The sequence below is a fragment of the Capricornis sumatraensis genome, chromosome X (assembly GCF_032405125.1).
Source record: "Capricornis sumatraensis isolate serow.1 chromosome X, serow.2, whole genome shotgun sequence".
Taxonomy (NCBI): Eukaryota; Metazoa; Chordata; class Mammalia; order Artiodactyla; family Bovidae; genus Capricornis; species Capricornis sumatraensis.
This window is the reverse complement of record NC_091092.1, coordinates 16113809-16136904: the sequence shown is the minus strand read 5'-3', so window position 1 is coordinate 16136904 and position 23096 is coordinate 16113809. Positions and strand designations below refer to the sequence as shown.

At 41.2% G+C, this 23096-nt stretch overlaps 1 protein-coding gene across 1 annotated transcript; it reads left to right on the top strand.

The window, feature by feature from the left end:
• Positions 1–18237: 18237 nt before the first annotated feature.
• IRS4 (insulin receptor substrate 4) lies at positions 18238–22005 on the top strand. Its single transcript, XM_068961921.1, has one exon. It carries the CDS (start codon positions 18238–18240, stop codon positions 22003–22005), a length of 3768 nt encoding a protein of 1255 aa, XP_068818022.1.
• The last annotated feature ends 1091 nt before the right edge of the window (positions 22006–23096 follow it).

Sequence of the window (23096 nt, the reverse complement as noted above, 5' to 3'; positions counted from 1 at the left end):
ACTGAGCAACTTGACTTTCACTTTTCACTTTCATGCATTGGAGAAGGAAATGGCAACCCACTCCAGTGTTCTTGCCTGGAGAATCCCAGGGACGAGGGAGGCTGGTGGGCTGCCATCTATGAGGTCGCACAGAGTTGGACTGGACTGAAGCTACTTAGTAGCAGCAGCACCAGCACCGCAAAAAAAGAAATGGTAACTATGTGTTTTGATGAAGGCGTTACTTAACACTATGAAAGTAACCATATCATCATATACAAGTGTATCAAATCAACACATTGTACACTTTAAATTTACACAATGTTATATGTCAGTTATTACTATATGTCAAAAAAGCTAGGGAACAACTAGGACAACAACAACAGAAAAAAAAAAAAAGAAAGAAAGCTTAAAGGTTTCTAGTCTCATTACTTTTGGTCAGTCCCATGAGGGAGTAAGCACAAAGATCTTCTCTAGACTTAGTTTTTAATCCTTTCTCTGTTTTAGTTTGGGTTTTTTTTTTTTTGGTGGGGGGTTGTGATGAAGGCTTTTGATTTTTTTTTTTTTTTTCTGTTTTTGCCTCTGTGGTTTGCCTGACTCTACCTCAATGCAATGGTGGACACATGGAGGTCATCTAAAAATAAATTTGAGAGTAAAGGAAATTCTCTTTGATTTTTGCTAGATCCCATTGTCAGGAAAGAGAATGCTTAAGTGGAGTTTCCTGAAAACTACTTGGGGCCAAAATTTTATCTCTTGCTTGTATTGTCTTACTGATTACCATTGATTTCTTTTGGGATATTAAAAGTGATTGGGTTTCTTTAACCCTGAAAGGTAGGCAAATTATAGGAATCTTAGAAAATCAGATTATAAACCATGAGTACAGCATGCCTCCTTCTGCCTCTCTCTGGACTGCACTGTCTCCCTTGGAAGACAACCCAGTAGCTAAAAGTAGCACAAAGCAAAAGACATATCGACATACTGAATTTTATTTTATTTTATTTTATTTTTTGATGATTCAAGGAGGTTTAATGAAGAGGAGTGGTTATAAAAGCACAGAGCAAGAGAAAGGGCGACCACAGGGACAGAGCAGAAACAACCCTCGGCCGGAAGGATGAAGTAGAGGGACAGGGGCTGCAGCCAGCCCAGGGTGACGCTGCGCAGAGAAGCCAGGAGACTCAATATCCCAACCTCATCCTCCTCTCTAATCTCCTGCTGGAGATTTCCTCTGGCAGAACCCACTAGAAGCAGAGAACAAGAGAGCCCTTTTTTCAAAGGCAGCATTAGCTTTTTTTTTTTATTTTATTTTTTAAATTTTAAAATCTTTAATTCTTACATGTGTTCCCAAACATGAACCCCCCTCCCACCTCCCTCCCCATAACATCTCAGTGGGTCATCCCCATGCACCAGCCCCAAGTATGCTGTATCCTGCGTCAGACATAGACTGGCGATTCAATTCTTACATGATAGTATACATGATAGAATGCCATTATCCCAAATCATCCCACCCTCTCCCTCTCCCTCTGAGTCCAAAATTTTAAAAATCATTTCCTGTAACCCTGCAGGTTCAGTCAGCAGCATGCGGTCTGACTTCCAAGATATCCTAGGCGACTCTTTCCCCTTTAATGAAAGTCTATTGTCTTTTTGGTCTGAAAAATCTGCCCTTGACACCTGCTGCTTAGCCATTCCCACTTTGTCAATATATGAAGAGGCCATGAATTTTCTGTCACATGTAGAGAATAATTATAGCTCTAATCAATATCTCCAGTGATATTAGAGAAGATATTGCAACTATGAAATAATAAAATGATGCTATTTTAAAAGGAAGATTTACAGGATGAACAAAGAACTCTAGGATAATTAACAATATGAAAACAGAACTATAAACACACTAAGAGCAAAGAGCAAAAATATGAAAAGTGAGACAGCAAAGAAAATGCAATGATTCCCTGTATCTAAATGAACTGAAAGCATATTTAAAAGAGGGATGGTATGGGGAGGGAGGAGGGAGGGGAGTTCAGGATACCTGTGGCGGATTCATGTTGATGTATGGCAAAACCAATACAATAATGTAAAGTAATTAACCTCCAATTAAAATAAATAAATTTATATTTAAAAAAAGAAAATAAATAAATAAAATAAATAAAAATTAAAAAATAAAAACTAGGTAGAGGATGTATGAATGAATTAGAGATAATAACATAGAAAATTAAACAACAAAATAATTATTAATACAACAGGAAAAACGAAGTTATAGATGACATTGAAAGTATTATAGTACCTCACTCACCTGTTAATTGCATTTACATAGTAGAAGTACTGTGAATACATTGTATTTATAACAGGAAAATGAAGAAATGGGAAGAGTGTATGTGTATGGTGTGGGTATGAGTATGTATGTGAAAAAGAGCAAAATTCTTATATGGCATAGAAAAAAGCCAGCAGATGTCTAAAACTGAAAAATCAAGAATAGGAAAACAAACATTTAGCTCAGAAATAATGAGATAAGTAGGAAAAGTTAAGCTATAAAGAGTAAATATTGTTCCACTGGAGAGGAGAAAATGGAAGAGCCCTTCTGTTTTTACAAGAAGCTTGTAGAGATATTTATTTTTTAAGCCATGTGATCAAACGCAACAAGAACAAAGATGTAACCCTACCACCCTACCAGGATTCTACAACTTAAGTATACAGTCATCCCTCTGTATTCATAGGGGATTGATTCCAGGAGCCCCAAGGATACCAAAATCTGCAGATGCTTAAGTCTTTATATAAAATGATGTAGTATTTTTGTATAACCTATGGACATCCTCCAATATACTTGTTAAATCATCTCTAGATTACTTATAATACCTAACACCCTATAAATGCTATGTAAATAGTTTTAAAAATGATGTAAACACTAAGTAAATAGTTGCCAGTGCTTGGCAAATTCAAGTTTTGTTTTTTGGAACTTTCTGGAATTTTCTTTAAAATTTTTCAATCTGTGGTTTGTGGAATCCACTGATACACATCCTGTGGATATGGAGGGCTGACTACTTTCAGATTAAACAGAAGCTCTAGAATTTGGCACTCAATTGTTTTTATGACTATCAATCACAGACTACTATAAAGAGCCTAATAGCCTTTGGGAGTTTTTCATTAGTCTCTTCTAGGAGAAAGAATCTTTGCAAAGCAAATGAGAAGGATGGATGAAAGCAGACATAGCAATCTTCAGAAAGGAAATAAGAAGAAGAACAGAAGAAACACTTCAAGGGCATTCTGAATTACATAAAAAAAATAAAAACTTCAAACAATGTAGCATTCTATGTTCAGCTGAGAAATAATAGAAATAGAAGGTATATCAGTTTGGTTTGTGTAGCTCTCAGAGATGACTGCTTCCAAACAAAGTGTCTAGCATACACCACTATAATCTGAAAAAAGGATTATCATAAAGGTGGGAACCATCTCTGTATGTGTACTGGTTTTGTGCAACAGTCCTACAGGTCTAGCCACACATGAAAATAGCTACAACCACCAGTTAATTCATATCATGTATGACAATAGTAGTTATAAAATGGCTTAATACTGTATTTTGAATTAAGTAGGATAAAACTTCCTCAATTGCTTTTAGGTGTTGCATGTACCTAACCTCCTCCAGAGTTGTACAGTATTTTTTTTTAATTTTAAATAAAATGATGTGGTTAGTTACCTAGTAAGTAAAGGTGTTCAATAAATGCTTGATAAAGATGAAAAGCAAACCTGGGAGAGTAGTATGGAATGGGCCCCAGAATTAGAGTGGTGGTGTTTTTAAAAACATGTATTTTAAGATTGGGGTGATAATAGGAGATATTACAAATTCAATTCCAGACTACCACAATAAAGCAAATATTGCAATAAATTGAGTCACATAATTTTTATGGTTTTCCAGTGCACATAAAAGTTATGTTTACACTATATTGTAGTTCTTTAAGAGTGTAGTAGTACTATGTCTTATACACAATGTAAATGCCTTAATGAAAAAATACCTTATCACCAAAAATTGCTAACAATTATCTGAGCCTTTAGCCATAATCTTTTTGCTGGTGGAAGGTATTGTCTTGATGTTGATAACCACTGACTGATTAGGATGGTAGTTGCTGAAGGTTAGGGTAACTGTGGCAATTCTTTAAAATTGTAATGAATTTTGCATTATCAACTGACTCTTCCTTATATGAATAGTGTCTCTTTAGCATGTAATGCTATTTAATCACATTTTACCTACAGTAGAACTTCTTTCAATATCAGAGTTAATCCTCTCAACACCTACCACCGCTTTATCAACTAAGTTTACATAATATTCTAAACCATTTGTGATCATTTCAACAATCTTCGCAGCATCTTCACCATGAGTAGATTCAGTCTCAAAAATAAAAACCACTTTCTTTGCTCATATATAAGAAGCAACTCCTCATCCATTTAAGTTTCATGACACTGCAGCAATTCACTCACATCTTAAAACACCACTTCTAATTCTAATTCATTTGTTATTTCCACCACATCTGTAGTTACTATCTCCACTGAAGACTTGAACCCCTCAAGTCATCCATGAGAATCAGAATCAACTTCTTCCAAACTCATGTGAATGTGGATATTTTGACCTCTTCCTACAGATCACAAATGTCCTTAATGGCATCTAGAATGGTGAATCCTTCCCAGAATGTTTTCAATTTACTTTGACTGGATCCACCCAGAGGAATCACTCTCTATGGAAGTTATAGCTTTAGGACATGTATTTTTTTAAATAATAAGACTTGAAAGTTGAAATGACTCTTTGATCCATGAGTTGCAGAATGGATGCTGTGTTAGTAGGCATGAAAATAGCATGAATCTCATTGTAAATCTCTATGAGATCTCTTGTATGATCAGATACATTGTCAATGATAGCTAATATTTAATAGGTATATATATATTTTTCTGAGCAGTATATCTCAGCAGTGGGCTTAAAATATTCAGTAAACAATGTTGTAAGTAGATGTGCTGTCATCTGAGCTTTGTTATTCCATTTACAGAGTACAGGTACAGTCAATTTAACACAATTCTTAAGGACCCCAGGATTTTCAGAATGGTAAGTGAGCAGATGATATCACTCTAATGGCAGAAAGCAAGAGGAGCTTACTGATGAGGGTGAAAGAGGGGAATGAAAAATCTAGCTTAAAACTCAACATTCAAAAAACTAAAATCATGGTATCCAGTCCCACCACTTCATGGCAAATAGATGGGGGAAAAGTGGAAACAGTGACAGATTTTATTTTCTTGGGCTCCAAAATCACTGTGGATGGTGACTGCAGCCACTAAATTAAAAGACACCTGGTCCTTGGAAGAAAAGTTATGACAAAACTAGACAGCATACTAAAAAGCAGAGACATCACTTTGCTGACAAAGGTCTGTATAGTCAAACCTATGAATTTTTCAGTAGTCCTGTATGGATATGAGAGTTGGACCATAAAGAAGGCTGAGTGCTAAAGAATTGATGCTTCTGAATTGTGGTGCTGAAGAAGACTCTTGAGAGTCTCTTGGACTGCAAGGAGATCAAACCAGTCAATGCTAAAGAAAATCAGTTCTGAATAGTCATTGGAAGGACTGATGCTGAAGCTGAAGTTCCAATACTCTGGTCACATGATGCGAAGAGCTGACTCATTGGAAAAGACCCTGATGCTGGGAAAGATTGAGGGCAGGAGGAGAAGGGGATGACAGAGGATGAGACAGTTGGACGGCATCACCAACTTGATGGACATGAGTTTGAGCAAGCTCCAGGAGATGGTGAAGGACCGGGAAGCCTGGCATGCTGCAGTCCATGGGTGTCACAAAGAGTCTGACATGACTTACTGACTGAACAACAACACGTGCGTATTGGCTTCAAATTTAAAGTCACCAGTTGCCCTAGCCCCTAAGAGTCAGCCTGTTCTTTGAGGCTTCGAAGTCAGGCATTAACGTCTCCTCTCTAGCTTTGGGAGTACTAGATGGCATCTTCTTTCAATAGAAGGCTGTTTTGCCTATACTGAAAATCTGCTGTTTAGTGTAGCCACCTTCATTAATGACCTTGGGTAGATACAGATAAACTGCACCTTCTACATCAGCACTTGCTATTTCACCTTGAACTTTTATGTTATGGGAACAGCTTCTTTCCTTAAACCTCATGAACCAACCTCTGCTATCTTCAAACATTTCTTTTGCCGCTTCCCTGGTGGCTCAGACAGTAAAGCGTCTGCCTGCAATTCGGGAGACCTGGGTTCGATCCCTGGGTCGGGAAGATCCCCTGGAGAAGGAAATGGCAATCCACTCTTGCCTGGAAAATCCTATGGGCGGAGGAGCCTGATAGGCTACAGTCCATGGGGTCGCAAAGAGTCGGACACAACTGAGCGACTTCACTTTCTTTCACTTTCACCTCTCTTAACCTTCACGGAATTGAAGAGAGTTGGGGCCTTGCTCTGGTTTGAGCTTTGGCTTAAGGGAATGATCTTCTATCTAGACCACAGAAACTTTCTCCATATCAGCAAAAAGCCTGTTTCACTTTCTTATTATTCATATGTTCATCTGAGTTAGCACTTTTAATTTCCTTCAAGAGCCTCCTTTGCATTCACAACTTAGCTAACTGCTTGGTGCTAGAGGCTTACCTTTTGCTCTCTCTTGGCATGCCTTCCTCACCAAGCTTAATTACTTCTAGCTTTTGATTTAAAGTGAGAAATGTGCAATTATTCCTTTAGTTTAAACACTTAAAGACCATGTGGGGTTATTAATTAGCCCAGTTTCAATACTGTTGTGTTTCAGGGAATAGAGAGGTCCAAGTGGAGGGAGAGAGATGGGAAACAACCAGTTAGTAGAGCAGCTGGAACAGACACAACATTTATAAATTATGTTTGTCATCTCATATGGGCATGGGTCATGGCATCCCCCAAACAATTACAATAGTAACATCAAAGATGACTTATCTGAGATAATCATAACAAATAGAATTAAATAATGAAGTATGAAACATTGTGAGAATTAGCAAAATGTGTAGATAAGAAGAGAGCAAATACTGCTGGAAATTGGCACTGATAGACTTGCTCCATGCAAGGCTGCCACAAACCTTCAGTTCGTAAAACCAAAACACAGGATCTCTGAAGCTCAATAAAGTGAAGTACAAGGTGTGTCCATAAAACAGAGGAATGTATGAGAATGACAGTCATGTTGAAAATAAGGTCAAGTTAAAAAGTAACATCTAACTTTTCAAACTTTCTGCCTCATTTATTACAGTTATGCAAAACCATGAGAGTATATTAAAAGATGGAAAAAGTTATGAAATCCTATAGAGTATAAAGTTCAATTGTTCTATTTTCTATAAAAATAATTTCACTAAACCTGTTTATGCCAAACACCTAGGAGTTACCTTTGATTCATGCCTATCTCTCACACTCTAAATCCAATTCCTCTGCAACTTCTGTAGACCTTCCCTCCAAAATACATCCCAACTTTGTCCATTTATCTCTGTCTCCACTATTATCACCACTATTTCCTCCACCTTTATCTGGAACACTAAAAAATTCTTCTAGTTGGTCGTCAAGTCTCACTTTTAACCACCATTAATCCAAGTGACAGTCGCATGGTGTCCATTTTAAAACATAAATCAGATAATGTCATTCTTCAGCTCAAACCTCTCCAATGATTGCCCCATCTATTTAGAAAAATCTCTGGACTCCTTACCCTAATTTATAAACCCCTCCCTTGGCTGTCGGACCCCACTACGGCCCAGAATCCTGCATTCTTTCTGCTCCCCCAACACTCCATGCTCGTGCCTGCTTTTATGTCTTGTACTTTCTGTTCCTCTGCATGGAATCCTTCCTTTGATCTTTGCATGGCTCAGTTCTTCTTGGTATTTGCATGTCAGAGCAAATGTCCTCTCCTCTGAGAGACGCTTTTTTCTGATCACCCAACTCAGTTATGTTCTCTATCATATCACCCAATTCCATTTTTTAAACAGCACTTTTCACCACCTGGTATTTCTCATGCATTTATTTATTCAGCTACTCCCTATTAGAATGTAAACTCCATGAGATTAAAGACATTATCTTATTCACTGCTTTATTTGCAGCTTCTAGAGCACTATCTGTAACATATCTGAGTTATGAGAAATATTCTTAAGTGAATGAAAAAAGAAGATGGAAACAAACTTGTGTCTAATAATTTAAAGAGATATTCAATTGTTAAAATTTGTTGATCCAAGGGCATACAGTGAAGCTTACTCTCTGTGGGTGGTTCAAAATAACACTCTAAATATATAACAATTGTGATATATATATCTGTCTCAGAAACATTAGAAATCACTTGTTCCTAACTTCTCATTTTTCAAACGGGTAAACACAGATAAATAAGATTAAATGAACACACAGATAGTAAGTTGCAGAAACGGGACTGGAACCCACCTCACCTGGGTTCTGACATAGTGTTCTTTCCATACCTTTCTTATTATTAAAAATAATTTGGTCTTTATCAAATACTTGTTCTCTTTTTTTTTTTCAAATATTCTACAATGGTATAACAAAACTTAAAAGACAGGTCTTTCATGAAAAGAATTAATGAATTAAAGAATGTTTTACTTTATGAGTATATGGTCTGCTATGGGTGAGAACTTAACATTGTAAAACAAAAATAAATCACACATGTTCAATCCTCATGAAAAACTAACACTTAGCTAAAACTGAATGAGGACATCTAAAAGTTAGAGATGTATTGCAATACCGTTGCTAAAACTAATTTGTAACATTGCAAAATGTGACAGATGATTAAATTTTAACATATTACATTTTCAACTCACAGAAAGATTGTATATAGTAAATCAATTTCCACTTCAAGTAACAGAAGTTTTGAAAGGGCATAAGCCAATAGTTCTAGTAGTTGAGTGAGATTTTTTTTTTAAATTAGGATCAGAGTCACAAAAACTTAACCTACATATCTGAAAATCTTCAAAATTGTTTTATAGAATTAATACTATTTTAAAAGATTTCCAGATCACAGCATGCTTCCACATTTGTACTTCAATCATTTTCATTGTACAAACCCCCTGAAACATACAATTAATGATTATAATGTCTCCAGATCATATGCATCACAGGACAGGAGGCTGATCCTTATATTCGCCAGCACAAATTCTTTTGGGTATAAAATGGATGAGACAAGGAGTCACAAGCTATCAGAATATGACATGTATGCATATGAAATCAAGCAAAAGTATTAGGTGACTATCACAGAGCTAGGACACTCAGTGTAAAAGATAATAGATTATCCCTGTCCCCAATAAATTTACAATTGTTGATGAGAAAAAATTTATATCAGAAACTACAACTGTATTGTACATGCATATACACAGAGGGAAAAATCATAGAAAGTAAATTAAACTTTTAGAGAAAAGTAACTCTTCCCTGATAAATAACGGCTTGTACTATTAGGTACTATGAATAAGGCTTCTCAGCTTACATGTCTCAATTTTTGGAGCGCTCTCAGCTTTGATTCTACAACACCTCAAAGATTCCAGAAGAGTTTTGAATCATGCGACAAAAGTCTTCAGGTGGATCTTGAAATAATCTTTAAAGAAATCTTCTCAGGTAGGCAAAACACTTTGTTTCATTTGGCTTTTGTTTTTTAATTTTAAAAGCACCTATTTTATTTTGCAACAGACACCTCTCTTCAGATGCAAATATAACTATTCCTTAAACACTCCTTTCAGATGTTAACATTATACCTTTCTGAATGCTAATTAACAAAAAGAAGAAATGGTTGATACTTGGTTATTGATTTTGAATCAATGTGAAATATTGATGTTTTCCTCTTAGGCTTAGATTTTTCTTTAAGATATCTTTTCTTTGATTGTAAAATATATTATATACAGAAGGCTGTACAAAATATATATGTGCTGTTTAAATAACTACCTACTGAACGTTCATGTAACCATCACTCAGGTTAAGAAATAAGATCCTAGGTATTTTTTAATGCATTGCATAGAAGGAAGGGAACAATTTATGATGAGAGAGTCTAAATTTCCTTTTTGTTCTTTAATCAAAAATGAAAAATTTCCCTAATCATTTCTCTTTTGATATGTTAGTCCCAAATTTGTTTACTGAAGTAAACAGTAAACAAGTACAAACATCTTACATTCTAAATTCAAATTAAATTCTTTACATAATAGTTTATGATGCTACTTGATGTATTTAAGGGGAAGAGGCAACATATAATTAATAAAGAACAAATTATTTTAAACCTATGCTGTTGATGTTTATAAATTATAATTGTGATTTATTCTTCTATATTGTTGCTAATGTTTTTAAAGCCTCCTGTGAAAATGTTTGACCATGAAGAATGATTAACAAGCCTAAATAAAATGTGGTCTCTAACATGATTTTTAAGTACAGTGGCCCTAAATACTGAAAAATGCATTGAATGACTGTTTCTTCTTTTGCAAAAAATAATCCATTGTCTTCTGGGCTTAACACCTTATGTAATATTTTGCATTAAAGTAAAATCCTGAATTCAATAAGTAGTTACTGAGTTCAATGCAGTACTAAGCACCATGAAGAAGTGAACAAAAGTAGAAAAACATAATCCCTGCCTTCAGGAGAGCTTAAAAACACTGGGGAAGCTGAAGCATTCACTAATGAGGCAACTGAAAAAATACTTACAATCCATAATCAATTGTCTGAGAGTAAAGCACAGAGTGATTACAGAAACTCACGAAACTAAAAAATTGGTTGCATTTCAAAAGGAGTTTGCAAGAGTGCTGTTTTGAATTTCAAACTTTTTACCAACAGAAATATTATAAATACATGCTGACTGGATTTATAGGTTTGCCAAGAGAAACTCATTTAATTCATAATATATGGAAATTCTCTCTGTATATTTGCCAAGAAAATACAATAGAAAGGAAAAGTGTCATAATACTATTAGACAAAAATTGGAAAACAAAAATGGGTATGAAATAGGTTTGTAAAATACATCTTGACATATTCTGAATGCTGATGCTGGAGAAGGAGTGTATTTGTTACTAATTAAAGCAGGTAGATGAAGACTGCTGTGGAGATTTGGAAAGGCATCACTGTCAGGAGCACTTGCGGTCTAAGACATAGCTCTATTTCAACTCAAAATATACATTTTTCATTTTCATTCACTCATTCAACAAGTATTTATTGAAAATCTCTACTATGTGTCAGGCACTGTTCTAGGCACTGGGAACACATGGGGGAGAAAGCATGGTAAACTCAGAGCTTCCCTTGTAGTGGGGGATGGGAGGGAAAAACAACAGTGTCAAGAAGAAATAAGTGTTTTTCCTTGCTTCATCTTGAACATTACTCAAGATTATGACAAATATTAATTTTATATTTACCTTCATGGTTAGGGTTGGAATGTCTCTTTGTTCTAAATGGAACTAAAGAAGGGAGGGGAAAATATAGGGTGCAGACATTTCCTAGGGTTTCTGGCAACAACCACAAGATGGGAAAGGGAAAATGTTGGAAAAGATTACCTCTGTTACGATCAATGAGAGGGGAAAAAAGAGGAGTGTGATCATTTGATGGGAAGGGTGTTACTTTACATCAGGCAGAAATCACCAAGCCCTGGCGAGCTTGGGCACTGTTAAAAGCAATCTAGAGGAGATGACAGTTTTCATTGACCATTTAAACCTGTCTTGGACATTTCTCCTTTCTCTCCCTTCCTCCTTCTGTGCTTCCATTCCTCTCTTCCTTCCTCCCTCCCTCCCTCCTCCCCTCCCTCTCTCTCTTCCTTCCTTCCTTTTCTCCTTCTTTCCTTCTCTCCTTCCTTTTCTGAAGCAAACATATACTGGTGATTGCCAGGCACAATCCTAAGCATTAGAGATAAAAACATATGACACAGTCCTGGCCTGGTCCTGAAGCAACTTAAGAGTCTAAAAGAGGGTTCCCAACTCAGGGATTAGTTATATCCAGGGGAAGCACTTTTAACTACTTAACAACCCATGTAGCACAAGCCTACCAATGAAAATATATGCCAGTCAAGGTGCCAGAGTAGAATCCTGGAAATGTACTGTAGGTAGCCTTGTATGGCTGTATAGTGGAGAGGTGGGAGGAGCTCCTGAGTGAGGAGCTGGAGTAACCAGGATAATTGGGAGGTAACGGTACTTGGCGGAGGGGGGAGGGGGTCACCATAGTAACTATTTACCAGATGCTATAAAAGTATTAGTCATGTTAACAATGACTGTCATTTAATGATGATATGACTGTATCAATGAGTACCAATTAAATCCTTGGCTCTACCTACATCCAATGCTTAGGAAAAGAAGGAAGTGGTTGTAGTGAGTGAGGGAAGCTCTCCTGAGTGAGTCCTGAGCTTAGTCTTGAGAAAGAAGATTGCCATTAATTGGTGACCAGGACGGGAAGGACATTCAGACATGAGAACTCGCCCAAGTAGCAGTGGAAATGGATAAATCATATACAGAATGTCATTAAAGAGATCTACTTAACTGGAAATGCAGGCAGTGAGAATGTATTACGTTAGAAGGAAGAGTGCACTTGGAAGAATGGGTTGTGTGCAAGCAGCAAGGGAGAGGGGGGAAGGGTGGTTGTGGTGCTAGGGTTACAAGCTTAGTTCTGACATAGCAGGAAAAAAAGGGGGAGCTACTCTGTTTGTCCTAAAATGATGAATGTGACATATGAGGAAAAATATTCCGCTGACTATATGTAGACTGAAGAAGCATAAAGCCAGTTTAAGTGGCTACTTCAGCAGCCCTGGTAAAGTTCATTAGGGCATGAACCAGTGTGGTAACTACAGAAAGGAAAGGAAGGGTTCAACCTGATAGATACTGCAAGACCATGTGAGGACTGGAGAGAGAGGAACAGATGATAAGCACAATCTATTATCTTAAATATGACAGCTGGTTTTCTAAATCCCCAAAGAAAAATACAAGTCTCTAATACTAATTTCTTAAAGAACAGCAATTTAGCCATATATGAATCCTATTTAATTTACAAAATAAACGTCCTAACTTTTGATGATGGGGCAGTATGAATTGATAATCTTTTGACACTCAGAGTGAGGCTGCTGTATTATACCAACAAGGAAGAATGTTAGGCTATTTTTTTTTTTTTACTGTTTATTGATATTAACATAGAAAATGCATATAGTATGAAATCATTGACATGTATCTGACGTCTGCTAGATTTAATTGTTCTGATGTTCTGTTTACTTACTAAAAGTCACTTCCAAATGAGTTTTATCTTTTGAAGGTGGGAAGAAATGCTTGGTTTTTAACTAAGTTAATTTTCAATTGACTCCTAAGATAACAGGGAAGCTTTAGGAGCCTAATTAAGCCATGTATTTGCTCTAATTACTTTAGCTACAGACTGCTAGGAAACAAAAGCAGCAAACAAACCTGCTCTGTGTGCAACACCCAGGCATTTGACAGTTGTTTTCTCCAGCAGAGATTTTGAGTAGCACAGAAGTTAAGCTGAGACGAAAAGCCATCATCTGCAAGTGGTGACTGCAGCTAGAAATCACAGGGCAGCCCTTTTTTCCTGAATAATGTAGAAAACATCATTTATCATGCATGATTTTATTCATGTCCTAACACAAAGAAAGCAATCATCACTAGCATCACTAGCATCATTTTTAATATCAAGGTAGCACCACATTTTTATCAACATAATTGGATGTTAGCTCACAAAGACTATAGAGTCAGTACTTAAAGGACAATTTATATATTGGGCAAGAAGAATAGTGCTTTTATAGTGCTTACTTTTTCTTTTTAGGCTTTATTCTCTTGAATAATGTCGATATTTAATGTAACAGTTTGCAAGCTAAGTAAATTCACACTTCTTTCATCCATTTTGATTTCAGTACAAGTGGAGTTTAGAAGACTGATGATCGTGTGTATAAGGAAAAAAAGCAGATGAGGTTTTATTACTACTGACTACTCAATTCGGTCAAACAATTGCCTTAAAACAGGATTCACAGGAAATTTCTTTTAAAGGCAAACCCCACTCAAGGCACATTTTTTCAATAGAAACTATTTCAAAGGTAGTGTGGCTGTATTTATCCATTTACCTTAGTTTCTAAGTGTAAAATATCAGCTGAAATGCTTGAGTTCCCCCCCTTAACTATTCTAGTAAACAAATAAGAAATATTATAGGTTTTATTACTTCTTATCTGCTGCTTTAAAAATCTGTGTTGGAGACTCTTGTTTCCGAGTCCAAACTTTACAGAAATTATGACACTTTCAGCTTTCTGGGGTAATTTGTCCTAAATATAAAAACAGAAAATTTAAGAGATAAGAATCTACAACCAAAGTAGAGTAGGATGTTAAAAGCAACCATCTGGTAAGTTCAGGCTAAACACAAAGTCTCTCCATTTTGCTTGAACCTTCTAGAGGTCTGTATCAGCTCTCTGCTTTATTTTGCCTATGGAAACCTGATCTAAACTAAACAACTATTCTATATCATTAAGTTGTCCAGGAAAATGAAAGTTTAAATATATGTCAGACAAGTTATAGCACCTGGTGCAATTCGGTAATGACTGTCTCCTCCAGAGAGCTTCAGTACTGGAACAAGTTTTAGAACTGAGGAGATTTGGTTAACCCATGTAAAGGAAAAAACTTTCTTCAAGCCATACATTCTCCCTGTTCACAAATACTAATATTGCCACATCCTCTCCCACTGTAGGAAACATACAAAATAAAATCAATCCCTCTATGAAACTTCATTACATCTCTAGTTCCATTCTGCTGCAATCAAATAACACACTTTGGATACAAATAATCAGCATTCCTAAACTTTCACAGCAGTTGTCTAAAATTATTTTCATGCTTGTTTTTTTTTTTAATACATCGATAAGTCCTAAGGGTTCTCTCCTAGAGAATAATGTCTTGTTAACACGAAGTATTGCTTATTTGAGTGCTGCATAACATTTAACAAGTACAGATGCCCTCTTATAGTTTGTTGATATGAGAATAAATTGAGTTCTGCCTTCAAAATAGCAGGTAAGCTTAGATATGTGCATTTGTTTAAAAGAAGATTAGAAGTGATCATGGTGAGATGTGTGTGTCAATATCTCCCTTCTCAACTACACTACAGACCTCCTTATGTCAAATTAACATCTTTCAAAACAGAAGAGAATGTAGTTTAAAAGTAATGGTTTTTCATCAGCAGGCTGGGGGAAATTTGCAACAAATATGACGAAGTTTTAATATTTTTATTATGTAAACAAATCACACATTATAAGAAAAAAAAAACACTAAGAATCCAACAACTAAGGAAGGCAAAGGACACAAAAGACACTTTACAGAAGATAATCTATTGTCCACAAATACATGTAAAAGTTTTAAATTCTCACTAGTATAAAATATTGCAAGTTAAAAAAAAACATGGAATACCATTTCACCCATCTTATCAGTGATTTTATTTAAAAAAGCAATATACAACTCTGGCAATCAGTGTGGTGACAAGGTAAACTGATATATTTTTTAAAAACAATACATGAGATAGAGATTCATATATTTTACCTCAGTAATTCCACTCCTCGGTTTCTACCCAAGAGAATAATTCTCAACATTAAAAAAAAAATTATAGGTTCCAAGATGTTCACTGCAACATTATTTCTAATATTGGAAAAAATGAAAACAATCTAAATACCTCAAACAGAGGGATGATTAACTACATTAATATACAACTGCCTAGAATATTTTACTGCATTTTAAATGATGTTTAGGCTAATCTATAATCATATGGGCAAATGTTATCATGTAATGTTAAGTGAAAAAAAAGATAAAATATTATATACATTGTAAGCATACCACTCTATGATAAAATTCTATAAAGACATGAGGATTTTTAAATCTACTATTCTCAGTATTTCCCAAATATTCAACATTCAGTTTAATGTTTTTCAGTACATTTTAAAATGTCAATTTTTTTTACTCAAAGCACTTTCAAATGCACTGCTTTGTTTTCAAAATACGTCTATCTAAAGCAAAACCCGATGCTTGTAAAGGCTTATGAAATATTATAACACCTATCATAAAAATCTCAAATGATTCTATTAATTATCATTTTGGTTATGAGTAGGGAATCTTCTACATAACGTGACCAAGCAGCCGAAACGTGGGTAGCAGCTCCAGTCAGAGTTCTGTCAGCATCCACTCTCCTCCTACCTCAGCCCCTGTCAGAAATCACGGCTGCTTCTAGCACCTGTGAATATACTGTGTTTATAAACTGGTGGCAGCGGAGGGAATGATAATGGTTGTTTTTTTTTTGTTTGTTTGTTTGTTTGTTTGAGATAGCCGAAACCAAATCTTTTTTTCTCAAAATGGGAGCACCAAAAAGGAGCCATTCATCCAAATGTGTTTACTCTGTTTCTAACAGAGAACAAATTCTTAAGAGGGCAGGGTTGGGGGTTATTTTTTATGATGTATATACCTTGTCTGGTTTACTGTTAGATTTTATAAATGATACGCTTTGCAGCATCTACCCAAGGACAAAGGTGAACTGACATTCCATTCTTTTAGAAATATCACATCCCACCCTCCCTCTCCAAAATCCCTCTTTGCAACTGTGGTCAATCCTTTGACATTTTAATGTAACATCAACCCACTGCCACCCTTAGGAAGCTGAAATCCTAGTAAGAGAGAGCGGGATAGAAACTGAGAAACATTTCAGGAGGTTGCACTTACACTCCACATTCAGCAGTTTGTCCAGAAAAAGAGGAGGCAATAGTTCTTATTTTTGTGGTGTCAAGCTGTACACTGAGATTCAGCAAAAAGCTTCCTTTCTTGATGCGAGGAATGTGAAATATATTCTAGGATATGTGTTAAGTATGATCCTTTGTTCTAGGTATGAGCTTTTCTTTTTCTAAAGTTTTTCGGTCTCGATCAAGCAAAGGGAAACAAAATTATTTTGAAATTCTCTTAAAGGCGCCTTTCAAAGTCTCTCCCACGGGAAAAGATCACCACAGCTCAACACTGCTGTATTTGAGTAAGAATCGAGTCCGATTTTTTTTTCAACATGGCTGTATACTTTGCAGGCCCCCAAATTTGTGCTTTCATAGTCAGCATTAATCAAACAGCCGGAACCACCCTCTTTAGCCAACCTACGTTTCGTGGACTAAAAACGCACCCTGATGAAAGAGGAGGCTCATTTTGAAACCCTCGCTGTTATTTGTGTGCCCCACACTCGCGGGCTTTTATCAGGACTGGAGCAGGCTCGCGAGTGCCTGCAGCGCGGTGGGCGGCAGGTCTGAGGGCCCCGGTCGTTAACACGTTTCCAGGGGTTGCCCACACTATCTCCCGAGAGTCTCGGCTCGCCGGGCGCGGTGGGAACTAGTGGACCAGACTGTGACAGAAAGAGAGAATTTATGTGAGGGACGGGAAGAAGAGAGGGCGCCCGACAGGGTTCCCGGGTCAGCGTGGCTCGGGGATTTGCACGAATTTATCAGTACTATTAACAGCTATTTGCAGAGGGTTGTTTACCGCCGAACGCGCGACAACGGTACAGCGGAGCCCACTCCGCACCCCAAGCCACGCCCCCTTGCCCCTCAGCACCCCTCCTGTCCCCCAAACTAATTAATTCGAGGCGGTCTGCCTGCTAGGCCCTCCCATTGGCTCCCACCCCATCCAATAAGAATCTTGCAACAGTTTCACCTGGCTTCTACTTCCCAAATAAACAAACAAGCCGTCCCGGGACCCTGCCAGCTCTCCTCCCGGGCGCCGCCCGAGACCGTTGTGCTCCGCCCCCTCCCACCACCTCTCGCCCCCTCCAGCCAATCGAGCCCGGCCGTGGTGCCCCGGCCCCGCCGCCCTCTCCGGCTGCTCTCTCCTCCGCCCCTCTCGAACTTCTCCCGATACTCCCCCAACCCCCAGTCCGTGCCTCCTTGGAGTCCCCGTTAGGACCAGCGTGGCCAGGGGCCCCGCCTCCTCCCGTGGGTCCTCCCGAGGCCCACAGGCCGGGAGATTCTCCCAGAGGGTCTAGGAGGGGTTGGAGGCCGCCCCACCTCTCGGGCCGGCCACCCCCTCCCTCGCACACCTCTGCTGGCGGCGGCTCGCGCCCCTCTGCTGAGCTTGTAGCAGGAGCCGCAGCGGCCGCCGCGTGAGGCAGCGGTCACGTGTTGTTTTGCCCGCCGCCGCGCGCTTGGAGTGGAGTGGGCGGGGGCGCGGGCCTAGGCGGGGCGGGCGGAGGGGGTAGACGGCCTCTTCCCCCAACTCTCCCGTCCCCGAGCCCCCCCTCCCTTTCGCTCACCTTAAAACCCTCGTGCATCACCATGGCTAGCTGCTCCTTCGCTCTCGACCAAGCGACAAGGAGACTGCGAGCTGCAGCAGCGGCAACAGCAGCGGCTCTAGCTGCGGCGGCGACCACCCCATTTCTTTCCTCGGGAACCCCCACCGCACCCATTGGGACCGGGTCGTCTTGTCCGGGAGCCATGTGGCTCTCCACGGCCACTGGCTCCCGGTCAGACTCGGAGTCCGACGAGGAGGACCTTCCCGTCGGGGACGAAGTCTGCAAACGCGGCTACCTGCGGAAGCAGAAGCATGGGCGCTGGCGCTACTTCGTGCTCAAACTCGAGACCGCCGACGCCCCAGCTCGGCTGGAATACTACGAAAATGCCAGGAAGTTCCGGCACAGTGTCCGCACCGCGGCGGCTGCAGCGGCGGCGGCCGCCTCCGGCGCCACGGTCCCCGCGCCCATTGCACCGCGGCGCGTGATCACCCTGTACCAGTGCTTCTCGGTGAGCCAGCGGGCCGACGCAAGGTACCCACACCTCATCGCTCTTTTCACCCAAAACGAGTATTTCGCAATGGTGGCCGAGAATGAGTCGGAGCAAGAGAGCTGGTACTTGCTGCTCAGCCGCCTCATCCTCGAGAGCAAGCGCCGCCGCTGCGGCATGCTCGGCGCGCAGCCGGAGGGAGAGCCGGCCGCGCTAGCGGCTGCAGCGGCGGTGGAGCCACCCTTCTACAAAGATGTGTGGCAAGTAATAGTCAAACCCAGGGGGCTGGGGCACCGAAAAGAGCTGAGCGGCGTGTTCCGGCTCTGTCTTACCGACGAGGAGGTTCTGTTCGTGAGGTTAAATACAGAAGTGGCCAGCGTGGTCGTCCAGCTCCTGAGCATCCGTCGCTGTGGGCACTCGGAGCAGTATTTCTTCTTGGAAGTCGGTAGGTCCACCGTCATCGGTCCGGGGGAGCTCTGGATGCAAGTGGATGACTGTGTGGTGGCCCAAAACATGCACGAGCTGTTTTTGGAGAAGATGAGAGCCTTGTGTGCAGACGAATACAGAGCCCGCTGCCGCAGCTACAGCATCAGCATCGGCGGCCACCTGTTAACCCTGCTGTCCACTAGGAGGCACCTGGACATGCTGCCGCTCGAGCCTGGCGGCTGGCTCCGAAGGTCCCGCTTTGAGCAGTTTTGCCACCTTTGGGCCATCGGTGATGGGGAAGACGAGATGCTCCTCGCCAGGCGCTACATAACACCCAGTGAGCCTGTGCCCCGCTCCAGAAGAGGAAGACTACACCTGCCCAGAGGGCGCAGATCCAGGAGAGCGACTTCAGTGCCAGCCAGCTTTTTCCGCCGCACCGCACCCAGCCCTGTGCGCATCCTGTACCCTGCAGAAGCCCTCCACGACCGAGATCCCGTGTCTTCTGAAGCCTCTGGCTCTGGCTCTGGCAACTCAGGGGAAGAAGGTGGTCCTCAGGGCAAAGAGGATCAGGAAGAAAACGAAGGTGACTATATGCCCATGAACAACTGGGGCTCGGGAAATGGCCGGGGCTCAGGAAGTGGACAGGGTTCAAGTGGGCAAGGCTCCAGTAGCCAAAGCTCCGGGGGAAGTCAGTGCTCAGGCAGGGGGCATGGCTCCGGAGGTGGTCAGGGCTCAAGTAGCAGCCATGGCTCAAGTGGCAGCAGCTCCGGGGACCAGAGTGCAGGAGGAAACCAGTGCTCTGGGGACGGCCAGGGCACCGCTGGGCATGGCTCAAGCAGTGGCCAGGGAGCTGGAGGTGGGCATGGCTCAGGCCGTGGCCAGGGACCCGGAGATGGCCATGGCTCAGGCGGTGGCAAGAACTCTGGAGGGGGCAAAGGCTCAGGGAGTGGGAAGGGGCCCGAAGGCAATGGTGATCGTGGGAAATCTCTGAAGAAAAGATCCTACTTTGGCAAATTAACTCAAAGCAAGCAACAGCAAATGCCACCACCTCCGCCCCCTCCACCCCCACCAGGTGCAGCAACTGGTGGGAAAGGGAAGTCGGGGGGAAGGTTCCGACTTTATTTTTGTGCAGACAGAGGGGCCACAAAAGAACGCAAAGAAGCCAAAGAAGTGAAAGACACGGAGCCCTCAGAAGGTGCAGCTCGGGGTCCCCACAGAGCCAGAGCTTTTGATGAAGACGAGGATGATCCGTATGTGCCAATGAGGCCAGGCGTGGCTGCTCCTCTCGCAAGCTCCAGCGACTACATGCCCATGGCTCCTCAAAATGTCTCTGTGTCCAAAAAGCGCCACTCTCGATCACCTTTTGAAGATTCTAGAGGGTACATGATGATGTTTCCCAGAGTGAGCCCACCACCTGTGCCAAGTCCTCCAAAAGCACCTGATCCTGCTAAAGAGGATGACTCAAAGGACAATGACAGTGACAGTGACTATATGTTCATGGCCCCTGGAGCTGGTGCCATTCCTAAAAACCCCAGAAATCCTCAGGGAGGCTCTTCCTCCAAAAGTTGGAGCTCCTACTTCTCTCTGCCAAATCCTTTTCGGAGCTCCCCATTGGGACAGAGTGACCATAATGAGTATGTACCAATGTTACCTGGAAAATTCCTAGGAAAGGGCCTAGAGAAGGAGGTCTCATCTAACAGAGGCCCCAAAGATACAGCTTCAAAGCCTTCAGTTGAAGGGTCTTTCTCAAAGCCTAGAGATGGGGGATCACCTTCCAAGCGTTCAGGTGATGGGCCCCCCAAGCACAAGGCTAAGAGACCTAATCGACTTCCTTTTATGACAAAAGGAAACAAAGTCAAGCCAAAACCACAAAAGCCCACACAGGAGCAGAGAGAAGCCGACAGCCCTAGGGGCTACGTCAACATTGACTTCCCTAAGAGAGGTTATAATATGCCAGATCCATGTCTTCAAAGACTTCCAGGTGTGTGGGGCATAATTGCCGACCCCAGACAGTTTGCCTTTTCCAATTATGTGAATATTGAGTTCGGAGTGCCATTTCCAAATCCAGCAGGCAACCTCTCAGATCTCTTCAGAGCTATCCCAGGTGCCAATCCCTTCTTTCTGGACGGTGCTACAGGGAGCAGTGCTAATAGGGAAGAAGGTGACTACATCGAAGTGATTTTCAACCCAGCGATGACACCAGCCGTGCCTTTTGCTGACAGTGCCATTCGCTACGATGCCGAAACTGGTCGCATCTATGTGGTCGATCCATTTTCTGAGTGCTGTATGAACATTTCTCTCTCCCCCAGCCGCTGCTCCGAACGACCACCTGTAGCGAGGCTGCTACTGCGAGAAGAGCTCGAGCGAAGGCGCCCACAAAGCCGTTCGCAAAGTTTCTTTGCAGCCGCCAGAGCCGCCATCTCTGCGTTTCCGACCGACAGCCTCGAGAGAGACCTATCCGCCTCCTTCGCCGCAGCCGCGGCCGCCGTACCAACCTTAGCTCTCGGCCGGGCTTTAGCTGCCGCCTCCGCTTTGGTCGCGGCTCCCGGCATCGGCGCAGCAGCCGCCGGCCTCGAGGCCGCCGCTGGATTTGACTCCGCCTCCGTCCGCTGGTTCCTACCTGTTGCAGATGCTGCTGGTGCCGCGGTCAGGGGGGCCCAAGACGTTGGGGGTGGCTCGAACCTCAGAGCCCCAAACCCATCAGCAGACCTGGCCGGAGGTGAGAACCGAGCCGGTGGGGCTGCCGCTGCAGTCGCCGCTCCGCCTCGATCACCTGGCCGCGGTCGGGTGCCCAGACCCCCAGAAAGAGAAGATTCTGACGAAGACGACACGTACGTGAGAATGGACTTTGCAAGACGTGACAACAGGAAGTTCGACTCTCCCCAAAGAGGTTGGTGATTTTTTAATTCATTTCCCTGAAGTTAGTGGTGATTCCTTAATAAATCGATGCACTCCCCCTGTTACAGTGTTAGGAGTATGTTTCATTCACTGGTGCTTATTTGGAATGGAAAGTAGAATTCTGTTTTAATCATTCATTCATGTGAATCATTATTAAAGTTTCTTTACCTGGAAAGCTCTGATTATCGATTAAACATTGGTTCTACTTTTTAGAAGTAGTTTAAACGTAAGGATGTGTAACATGTTTTCAGATAGCCTTTGATTTATGCAAACAGGACCTCGTCGTCCGTTGAATCCCATCAACTCATTTTCAAATCAACATGTCAAAGCTGCTTTTCTACAAATGACCACATTTAATTGCAGGACATTTAATAAGAGCACTGGATATTAAGCAGTAATAATCAACCGTTAACCTTTGCGGGTTGATGACCTTCTCCTCAGAAAATTACTTTTTAAAAAAGCAGTCATGGTTATGTTGGTTTGCTGAGATTTACCAAGAAGGTTGAATCTCAATTGTTAGTGTGAATGTCTGGCGGGAACCAAAGGTAAATAATCCAGAACAGGTAATTGAAAGAAGACTGTGTTTAACTCTGGAATGTGTTTTGGTGTTGATTTGTTTTGTTTTTACACAGGATACATTGCTGGAAACCTTGAGAGTTCCTTTTCTATGTCACTAATAGTGACAGGCAAGTCATCTGCTGTGCCACATTTTCTTCATGTAATTCCCCCCCACCCCGCCCCCGCCAAAAAGGGTATGGTGATAACACAATAATGGGTATGACTATTTGTTTGAAAGGTTTAAAAACCATTTAAAACATCTAATTGGTGCATCTTCTGGGCAATTCAATAAAGCAGGATAGTAAGGCTGGAGGCAGACCTGACCCCAGGGGCAGCTTACCCTGGAAGAGTGAAAGTTTTTTTTAAAGGGTTACTTTTTCAAAGGAAGAAACAAGAAAGAATAGGATCTGTCAGACTTGGAAATAAGACTTCAAGTAAATCTGTTGTATACATCGAGCAGTGTTGTTATTAGTGTCCCTGGAGACATTCTTGAGAAATGATTTTGGGAGATGATATCTCCATAGTCTCCACTG